Here is an 11,191-nt window from a genome sequence, read left to right on the forward strand (position 1 = left end):
TATTTACTAGCATCATGTCTCAACCCTAGTTTATTGATATGGTGCCTTAACCATTTGAGTTAATTAAGTTATGCAATAACTCTAAACGGAACAAAGTTCAAAATGAGTCGAAAAATAATTTGTGGTAAAAAAATCGATTATAGATAGAACAATAAGGAATGTTAACTTGAAAATTTTTGGTCAAATTTTTAAAGATTAAAAAGGTTAGCCACATTAAGAGTGGCATCAGGTCTTGCCACATGACCCTCTCGTCCAGAAACACGTGTTTGAGACTCAATTCGAATAGGTTGAGAATTAGATGGACTAGGTAAAGTTACCTATGACTAACCTTGAGAGAGCCTAGCTTGGCAACGACCTAGAAACATAGATGTCATCGATGTAAAATTTGTTGATTGCCAAATGCATAGCGTCGAAATGATCGCTTCTCAAAGCTCTCCTATAGAAGGCAAATTGCAAAAGTAAGTAAATAATGTAATTCCTACTAAGCTTGCCTCACCCGTTTAGACTAAGTACTAACTTAAACTTCGGAATGTACATTTCCGAGTATCGCATTGATACAAATTTTTATTTGCAGGTCCTTAACTCGATTGAACAAGAGTCCACCTCGGGTATCCACAATCTACACCAACAAGTACTATACCGAAACTATCAAGAAAATGAATTCACCCTTTGACTTTAATTAAACTTACTTCAATGATTTTTTCCTTAAGATTGACTTTCAACTTCTTTTAACTTTAAGCTTCATGGCAGTTATGGTGTTCATGAACTGAAATTGAAGTTGGTGATTGAGTTACATCAAAATGGAATTAGCAATTAAGAATACAAGAAGTCTCAAATAATTTCACATTACAAAACTACATCCATCATTCATCCTTGAAAGAAGATGGTTGAATAAATTGGCCAAAGTAATTTACATTCATCTTTTGAGTTTACAATCTTTTCCTGTTCATCATCTCTATACTTCACCGATCAATCCCTTCGATCTTGTCTTCGACCTCGGAGTACAACTGGCGCAATTTCTCGATATTTTCCTCTGAAGTTTCCCAGTATCCGCGCCCATTTGCTTCCAAGAATGTCTGCACCAACTTCCGGAAGGAGTTTGGATTCGTTTTCATCAGCCTATTAAGCATCTCCTCGTCTTGAATGAATGTCGAGTTAGCTTCTTCATAAACCCAGTTGTCGACTTGGCCAGAAGTCGCACTCCACCCAACCGTGTTGGTTAGCCTCTTCTCAATTTCTCGAACACCCTCGTAGCCACTCGACATCATTCCCTCGTACCACTTGGGATTCAATAGCTTGGTTCTTGCATCGAGTCTAACCGTCTCGGCGAGCGTTCGGACCTGTAAGTTCAAAAAAGATCAGTTTAGAACTAAGTATATGGTCGAAGCTTTCATATGAGTGAGCTTTTGCGAAAAGTGTTCGTCTCACCTGAGCATTGGCTGTAGTGGTATCAGCAATGTAGGCACTAGGCTTCTTGCCATCCTTTCTCAGGCCTTGAACTAAATTAGTAGGATCAGAATCGAAGTAATGACTAACATCAGTCAGCGAGATCTCCGACGAGTCGAGGTTCTGGAACGTGGCATCTGCCGTGCTTAGAGCCATCTCGAAAACGTTTCTCTTCTCCATCATGCCAGCTCCAGGAGCATCACAATCAAAAGCAAATGACTTCCTACTCAAGTACATGTCTTGGAGTTGCTTCTCGTCATTCCAGGACGAATTCTCCACTGCAAGGTTGATGTTGGATGAGTACGATCCAGATGCATTCGAGAAGACTCGAGTTGCAGCTTCTCGAACACCGATACCGAGCGCTTGAGCTTGTTCGATGGCATGTTTCCTGACAAAGTTCTGCTCCTCAGGCTCATCCAGTTCCGCTACCATCTTCACTGCTCGGTCAAGGAGGTTCATCTACAAAACAGAATATAAGCTTTTATCAAAAACTAGAAACTAGAAAGTTGCATTTCGAAAAGTTTTGAGAAATGCAGGATCATCCACCTGATTGATGAACAGATCTCTAAACACGCCCGAACAGTTAACAACTACATCGATTCTAGGCCTTCCAAGCTCTTCAAGACTCACAGGTTCTACTCGGTTGACACGACCGAAAGTATCTGCAACGGGCAATACACCGATCATCCATAGAACCTGAGCCAGGGATTCACCGTATGTCTTAATGTTATCGGTTCCCCATAATACAAGAGCGATCGTCTCGGGATATTTTCCTCCATTTTCAACCTTCTGCCTCTCTATCAACCTATCCACCACAACTTTTGCACTTTGCATTGCTGCTGTTGTGGGAATAGCTTGTGGATCAAGGGCATGAATGTTCTTTCCTGTTGGCAAAACCTTCGGGTTCCTAATCGGGTCGCCACCGGGGCCTGGCTCAACATATTTTCCCTCCAAAGCCTGTTTCAAACTACCCAACTCGTTATCCATTACCACGAGCTTCAAACACTCGGCCAAGAACTCAAATAGTTTCCTAAGCTTCTCCCTATCTGCCCTGTAAAACTTGGTGTTTGACAAGTACTGAACCCATGGTTCGCTTATATTGAAACCTAAGATCGAGCTCAGTTTATCACCTACATCAACAACTTGGCCTTTCTTATTAGTTGTTCGCTCCACAAAGGCAGAAATGGCCCCACGTGATGCCTCGGTAATCTGCCGAAGAAGCTCAACATCCTTCAATACTCCCCGATCATTCCCTCGGTACACATCCTCTATGTTTCTCCCAACTGTGCTTGCTAGTATAGATGGAAGAGATGAGATCTCATCTTCAGGACGATCAAGTGCAGCGATATTGACAAGCGTCGCTACTGCCTCCATGGCAGAGGGTGGCTCGCCGATTATGTGAAGTCCACAAGGTAAAAGTCGGGATTCAATCTCCATGATCTTTGAGTACACCTTCCCAACAACTTGATCGCGTTCTTTTGCCGGGATTTCCTCTCCCTCCTCAGGTAGTTCGACATCCTTGTCGAGATTACATTGTCTAGCAGTACTAACAATTGAGCTGACAATTTGTGCCCCCCGACCGGTATCTTTAAGCGATTGGTACGAGGAAATAAGCTCACTCAATTGCTTAAGGCCCTTGTAAAGCCCGGCATTCTCCGCCGGGGGTGTCAAATAGCTAATGGTATTGGCATAGCTTCGACGTTTAGCAACTGTAGCTTCAGATGGGTTATTAGCTGCATAATAGTAGACATTCGGAATGTTTCCGATCAAACTATCGGGATAGCAGACATCACTCATCCCCACTTGCTTTCCAGGCATAAATTCAAGCGAACCATGAGTTCCAAAGTGAAGAACAGCATCAGCTTTAAAGATATTCTCAACATAAGAGTAATATGCTGCAAAACCATGATGGGGGCTAGCCGATTTAGAGAAGAGAAGTCTCATCGGGTCGCCCTCATATCCGAACGTCGGCTGAACTCCGATGAATACATTCCCGTACTGCTTCCCATACACCAACAGATTCTCTCCATCAGAGTTCAGATGGCCAGGAGGCTTCCCCCAGTTCTCTTCCAAAGCAGTCGAATACGGTGTTAATTTCTGGTATTCACGAACATTCATTTTGTAAGCGATGTTCAGATTAGGGCTGTTAAATTGTGCCTCTTTGTCATGAATAACATCTTCAATCAAAGCTTCAGAAGTCTCGGGAAGGCCCTCCACGTTATAACCATCCCTCTTGAGATCTTTCAGCACAGAGAAGATGGATGAGAAGACATTTAAATATGCGGCAGTTCCAACATTTCCCTTATCTGGAGGGAAACTAAAGACAGTTATAGCCAGCTTCTTCTCAGCCTGAAAAAATGTCAATATTTATCATAAGATGGAGAAAAACTCGAACCATTTTCGAGCATTACACATCAATGATAAACTAAAACCACAAAACTTGCTAGCTATAGAAAAGCTTAATAACTCAAGCATGAAGTTAGGAATATATCAATATCAAGAAGCCAGATTAAAGTTTGATATTCTTGAATCTCACATTTTGGATCGTAAAGAAGAAAACATGCTAAATATCGGATACTGAAGCTATTTCGATTGGTTATAGAAGTGAATACCTTGGATTTTCTTTTAAGTTCAGCCCATTTGATTGCTCTAGTGCAGAGCTGTTCAACCCTCTTGTGAAGTGCATGAGATTTCCCTGCAATACATTATAAAATAATGTTCATATTTTTCAATTCCTAAGCTACTAAGTACTGAATAACAAGATCCACACATTCTACTCTTTCACCAAACCAAACCAACAAACAATATTTATGATTTCTCAGCCGTTTCGAGACCGATCATCGTAATTTTCTATCTACTCAAATTATGAATGTAATTTATATTCGACTAGAAATCTTGAACAGCAGATAGAAAAAGCATAGTGAGGGAACTTCCTCATACCTGTTCGTGGATCCCGGCCAGAGAAAACAATGGGCTCCATACCACCATCGAGCTCCGGTAGTGCCACCTGAAGCGCCACCTGAATCGGGTGCAACCCCAAGGTACTATTAAGCCATTCCTCAGTAGTCTGAAACACCAAAGGCAGAGCAACAATATAAGGAACATCAAGCTTGGTCAATGCCTCAACAGCCCTTGGATGATCCTGCCTGGCAGGCCCTCCAACCAGAGCAAAGCCAGTCAGCGACACAACCGAATGCACGAACGGCTTCTTCGTCACCGGATTAACAAGATACCTCTCTACCGGCCCCGAAAAGTCAAGCCCACCCGCAAAAATGGGGATCACCTTAGCCCCTTTGGCCTCCAACTCCATAATCACAGCCACATAATGGCTCTCATCACCAGTAACTATATGACTCCTTTGCAAAATCAGCCCAATCACAGGGGCATTAGGATCCTTCAGCTTCTCATTAGCATCCCTCCTAGTCCCATACCAATTCAAATACTCCTTCACATCATCATACATACAAGGGGCCAAAGGGTGCCAAATCCCAGAATCCAAATACAGAACAGGCTCAGAATACTCAACTTTAGCCCCTTTCAAAGCAGGAACATAAGACCCAGAAATCATTTTCAAGAAATTCTGCAGATTATCAGGTGATCCACCAAGCCAAAACTGCAAACTAAGAATATAAAGTCTAGCATCCTGAGCCTTATCACTGGGAAGATACTTCAATACCTTAGGCAATGTCCTCACAAGCTTCAACATACTGTCAGCAAAACCAGCGGATTGCTTCTTCTTCTTGAAGAGCTGGAAGAATGGGCTCTTCGATTGCCCCAATTGGGACATACTGAACGACCCAAGTTTGTTCAATCTCATCACTTCCGGCATCGAAGGGAACACCAAAACGGCGTCGAGGCACTCCCTCTCCTTCTCCACGGCGGCCTTGACCTTCAGAGCGAGCTCCTCCACGAAAATGAGAGACCCAATGAAGATATTGGCATCTTCAAGGTCTTTACAGAAGGATTTGTAAGTGGATTCATCGCGAAGCTCTTCGACCAAGTAACCGACAACTTCGAACGAGGCGTGGGTTTTGTTCTTGTTGAGGGATTGGACGGCGGCGGTGAGCGACGATTGATACTGAGCCTCGAGAACGACATAGACGACTTTGACGGTGGGAAGGCCGGCGGTGTTGTCCGGGACGACACGTCGGACTTCGGGGCTCGTTTGGGTGAAGAGGCCGTTGCCGATTGCGGTGCATTTTACTCTAATGGCGGATTTGGAGGAAACTGGGAGATGGGTTTTCTTGGGGAGGAATGAATGGAGAAAATAATGCTTCTGGGAGAGAGATGAGAGCTGGTGGTCCGATTTTGAAGCCGCCAAAAATGGCGATGACACCAACGACGCCATTGATGATGATCAAAACTATACAAGAAAGTGTAATCAATGTCACAAAATTAAGAAAATGATGTTCAACAATGGAGGAAGCAAGAAGAAGAAGAAGAAATGTCTCTCTGTTTCTTTAAAATCTTCGTAATTGCAGAGAAATGGTTTTATAAATTTGATGAACAAGAAGGGGGATTCTCTGGGTAGTGGTGAGTGAAAGGGACACGTGGCGAACTGGGTCGTCAGGGAATTGTGATGGTGAGATGGGTTTCTTTTGAGGTTGAGCTTCAATGTCAGCCACGGAAGTTGGGGAGAGAGAGAGAGAGGAGAGAGAGGGCATCCATTTATCTGAATTAGAGCTTTTTTGATGGAATTTGCTGCAATCTGATTGGAGGAAATGGATTTCACCAAATTGTAGTGAAGAAGTGAGTGGAAGGGAGGATGATGAGAGAGAAAATGGGAGATTTTTTTTTTCTTTTTATTGCATCAAATTCCTAATTCTTGTAAAAGATTCTTTTGATTTTTGGGTTTGTGTCCCTAAAGGAAAAAGGACTGATATTTTTCTTGTGGCCTTCAATGGGACCATTGGAAGTTAGTTGTACATAGACTCTGCTTCTCTTCCCAATTCCTCACCATTGATTTTAGTTACTCAACTTTTTCTTTTCTTTTTACGGTCTACGTTGGCCGGATAAAAATTCACTCTTGGCTCAATCGGTGGAGTAAGCGGTGAAAGTTAAATCTCTCTACGATAAAGATACTGACCACCTCTCTCGTCGGTTGAATAAAATGACTTAATAAAGTTAACATTCTAGTTAGTGAGTTGAACCTATTTGTATTAAGGAAATTTGAGTACGATGGGAGTATGGATATCACTCTCATTCATAGCCATATTAATCTTATTTAAGAATAATGTGTGAAATTCTAAAAGAAAACTCGTAGCGTATACAAAGAGAGTTGATACTCTTATAGTACTAAAAAATTTTGTTAATAGATAAGTTTTTTTTGTTGTGGTTGGTATTGGTAATTTTGATTATGTTTGATACTTTCTTAACTAAGTTGGATCATTCTATTATTACGATTGAGGATCTTATGTTTTCGATTTAATTTGTAAAGGTTTTGGTATTTTTTTTTTCATTTTGAGTATTTTTATTGGTGGAGTTATTTGAAATTTTACTAATTTCAGAGAGCTCTTGTGTTCTCATGTTCCTCTTTAATCTAACTATTATTTTTACCATGTCAAACAAAAAATGTGATGAAGTTAAAAGGGAATAAAATAAAATTAATTCAAAATATTTTTTTTAGTACAACACGTGGGGTGGAGATCGAACTCACAACCTCTTGATTGAAGATATATATTAATTAATGATGAGCTATGCTCGCTTTAACAAAATCAATTCAATTATTTGCAGAGATGGATGAATTATATCATTTTGTGAATCAACACGTTTCTTTAGTTCAAGTTCTTTTGCCTCATCACTTTTTTATTTTTTCATTTCTTTTATAAAAGGTTAATTCAGATGTTTTTTATTTTTTAATAAAATATTAATTAACGTTCGAATCTTCTAGTAAGTTTAATACACAAAATTTATGATTTCTCTAATTCAAGCTTCGAGGCGGGTCGAATATAAGGAGCAAAGCTCCAACTTTTCATCATCAAAAATTAATATTTCTTCTACGTTTTTTTCGTGTTTAAAAAAAGCAAAAATAAACAGTTTTATAGATCCATTAGATGTGCCACGTAGGTCAGTGGCGCAGTCCCCTTTAATTTTCTTCCATTTCTTATCTCTAATAGGCCAATTAAATTTTAATTGATAATGCATTTTATCCTGAAAAATAAATAATGCATTCTTATCTTATCACCTATAAGCTCTAATTATTAAAGAAATGCCTTAAAAAACAAATATCTGAGGAATCTTGTGATGACGTATAATTGTTTTTTTTATTTACCTAAATAGCATAAAATAAACATGAAATTTCAAATATATAGTAGAAAGTTTGAAATTTTACTAAAATATTATAATTTAAATTAAACTCAAATACAATACAAAAAAATTAAATTTATTTATTTACTTCATGCTTAATAATTTGAGTTTAAACGTCAATGGATTTGTGTTTAAGTTAAACAAAGAGAATTATAATGCATCATAGGAAGACTAAATAATTGAGGTTAAGTTTTATTTTTTTTCTTTCTGAGTATAGTATGTGGGTGGGAATTCGAACTTACGACTTTCTAGTCGAACATAGGTGTCTTAACCCGTCAAGCTATACTTAGGTCGGAAACAATCAATGTTAAGTTAAGTATTGATAAGTAATAAATATTAAATATCATAATAGACCATGTAGTGTTATGATTCTACCCACGAATCTTTAAAAACGATCTTACTTTGAGGCGTGATTCTTTCCACTCTAATTTTGATCATCCCCACTTTGTTATTAACTAAAAGAAATTTTTAATAGAACTTTTTAGCTTCATTTTTTTATATGCACACAATATATCTATATGCATTAACATTCATCCTTCAATTCTCGGAGTCATTAGTACCATAATATTTGGTGCAATCATATAATAGAGAATTAAAACACGATAGAAGTGAATTGTGTGACGTTACATATCTTCACAATGATATAAAAATATACCCTTTGAAAACAGGCCGTCTTTGCTTTTATTTTCGTACTTTTTAGCCACAAAAGGCGGATATGAGTCTCAAAGCCCCTGCTCTTATCAAAATTTTTTTTTTTTTTTACATTTTCATTTTTTTATTTCTTTTATAAAATGTTATTTATCAATTTATCTAAAAGAATATATAAATATTTATCAGTTAAAGTTTAACCTATTATTTTCTTTTGGTAATTTAATTATTTAAAGTAAATAATTTAAGGTCTTGGGCGAGGATTCGTTCTGCCCAATCTTTAGGTTGTGTTGGGCTGTTTCTTAATGATATATGTCCTCTGTTACTTATTTAGGAAAAAAAAAACAAAAATAAAAATCAATCAATCGGTGATCTTTGACTATAAAATTTATGAGTTCGAATTCCTACCCCACACGTATTTAAAAAGGTTGGTAGAGGATAATTTAACCCAAAAAAAACTATTTTAGAAACTATTTAAATTTTGGTTAAAAAACACTTTTAGTCCGTGTACTTTCGCTAAAATAACAATTTAGTCCTTGAATTTTAGTTTGTAACAATTTAGTTACTGTACTTTAAAATTCGTATCAATTTAGTCCTTGAACTTTAATATGTAACAATTTAGTCCTCGTAATTTAAAGTTGGTAACGATTTAGTCCTTATCGTGAATTTTTTTTGTTAAGTTTCTTGTATGCATGAATTAATAAACTAAAGACGGATCAAATATGTTTATGAATTAAAAAGATTATATTGCTATATGATAAAATTTGACACTTAATTTTAATTAAAAAATTTACGATAGGGATTAAATTGTTACAAATTTTAAATTACAGGGACTAAATCTTAAAATTCAGGGATTAAATTGTTACTTTAGGGAAAGTATAAGGACTAAATCATTTCAAACTGAAGTTCAGGAACTAAATTGTTACTTTAATGAAAGTACAGGGACCAAATGTGTTTTTTAACCTTAAATTCTTTAATAATTGCATAAAAAAATTAATTTAATTGAATTTAAAGCCTCTTTGATAGGAAATTTTAGATCCTGTATCTAGTAAATCAAAATTATAAACTTTTTAGTCACGTGAACTCTTGCTTTACAAAAATTATAAACTTCTTAGTCATCTGAACTCCTACTTTACAAACATTAAAATGTTGGCTCAATTTGAAACCTAACTCTAAGTATATGTTAGAAATAAGTTGTTTTAAGATCAAGTTCATTGACTTAGCTAGTGGGTATTCAAAACAAAAATTTAAAGTTTGTAACATAGAGAAATTATATATATATTTTGTGTAACATCGAAAGTTTGTAACATAGAGAAATATATCTAATTACCCTAGTTACCCTATTTATGGGGTTGAAAAAACAAATTATAATTTTCTAAATAACTTTAAAACTTTTTTTTTTATCAAAGAACACTGAACTAAATATAAATCTAACGACTAAGAGTTACATCAGAAGAATAGTAACAACGCACCACAGTTAGAACCCACGGAAGAAAAAAACTATCCCAAATGACAAAGAAACCATTAGAAATGGCACACTTGACTAATAAAACAGCTTGCCAGGTAAGGAATGATTATTCAATTATGACAATTATGACACCCCTATTTAGGATTAGAACGTAAATAATAGACTCCAAGTTGTCTTATTCTACACTATGACAGGTAAGGAATGATTAGTCAAATTTCTCAAATGATGTTGGTCACCAATCTTAATACAATTAAGACTGATAACCTTCTTAGATTCCAAAATGGTGTTTGAACCAATCGCCACTATACTTCTATTTGTCCCACACCTTCTACTCCATCACCCTTGCCCCTGGCTTATAAAGTTCTCTGAAGCAGGATGCAACAAAGATAAAAGTCATCCAAAAAAATTGGAGAGGGCATAAAAAATCGCAAGTGGGTGTCCTCCCCAATTTTGTGCCTAATAACTCTTCAAAGCGCTCTGATGTCAAAGCTATAGACCATACATAACAATGTTGTCTTTGATTTTGTCAACCACAACCGCACTATCAACATCCAACGAGGAGTTCCCCGACACCCGACCACCGTCTGCTATCACAGAAACCAGCCTAAAAGAAAGATCGTCCCCGAAAATTGCATCTACAACAACAAGAGAGGTCCCTATTTATCTCAATCCAACTACGTATTTCTTGAAAAAAAAACTAAGAGAAACAAAAACAAAATAAAGAGGAACACCTTCTGAAAAAAAAAACTCAATCCAAAGACGAAGAGAAAACACACCTTCTTCGAATAGTGGATAACGATAGGAGGGGAGTAGGTACTGGCTAGTCTACGGAGAGGAGAGAAACCGGGAGGGAGAGGTTGTATCTTTTTATGATTTATTTATTTATTTAATTATTTTTTTTTTGAAGTTGAAACAAAAACTATAAAACTATGGAATATTATAAATAGTTAAATACTCTACGATTGTTATTATTTTATACTTTAAAATATTTTGTGGATAAATTTAAATTCAGGAAAGCAAATATGCTTCACCATTTTAATTTACTAGTAAAAAACACGTGCAGTGTACAAATTTCATAGTTTTTATTTTAATGTTTAAAAATATACAATTTAATTAAATAGTTAAAATTTATAATATAATTTGGTTTTTTTAATCTCTAAATGTTTACCTCATCAAGTTTTTTCATATTTTCAATGTTTATCTCATAAAACAATGTCTCAATAATTCTCATCCTCTACTGATGTGGTTAGTGTGACTAAAAGTATTATTTTTCAATTACTTAAAAAAATTTCTAAAAAAAACACATATTCATGGATTTTTTTT

At 36.6% G+C, this 11,191-nt stretch overlaps 1 protein-coding gene across 1 annotated transcript; it reads right to left on the minus strand.

Annotated features, from left to right (window-relative positions):
- Positions 1-785: 785 nt before the first annotated feature.
- Positions 786-6,009, minus strand: GUN5 (magnesium-chelatase subunit chlH, chloroplast, putative / Mg-protoporphyrin IX chelatase, putative (CHLH)). The gene is made up of 5 exons (XM_022296544.2): positions 4,387-6,009; positions 4,059-4,141; positions 1,993-3,795; positions 1,429-1,905; positions 786-1,340 (listed from the first exon to the last, which is right to left on the minus strand). The coding sequence occupies exons 1-5, from the start codon at positions 5,792-5,794 to the stop codon at positions 963-965; spliced, it is 4,149 nt and encodes a 1,382-aa protein (XP_022152236.1). The 5' UTR covers positions 5,795-6,009; the 3' UTR covers positions 786-962.
- Positions 6,010-11,191: the final 5,182 nt, after the last annotated feature.

The sequence above is a fragment of the Momordica charantia genome, assembly GCF_013281855.1.
Source record: "Momordica charantia cultivar OHB3-1 chromosome 1 unlocalized genomic scaffold, Mcharantia_2.0 BLBB01000001.1, whole genome shotgun sequence".
NCBI lineage: Eukaryota > Viridiplantae > Streptophyta > Magnoliopsida > Cucurbitales > Cucurbitaceae > Momordica > Momordica charantia.

Coding starts and splice junctions, on each gene's coding strand:
- GUN5 (XM_022296544.2), bottom strand. CDS start 5,794: ATGGCGTCGTTGGTGTCATCGCCATTTTTGGCGGCTTCAAAATCGGAC. Junction 1,906..1,992: donor GAGATCTGTTCATCAATCAG/GTGGATGATCCT, acceptor TCTGTTTTGTAG/ATGAACCTCCTTGACCGAGC. Junction 1,341..1,428: donor CCACTACAGCCAATGCTCAG/GTGAGACGAACA, acceptor TTGAACTTACAG/GTCCGAACGCTCGCCGAGAC.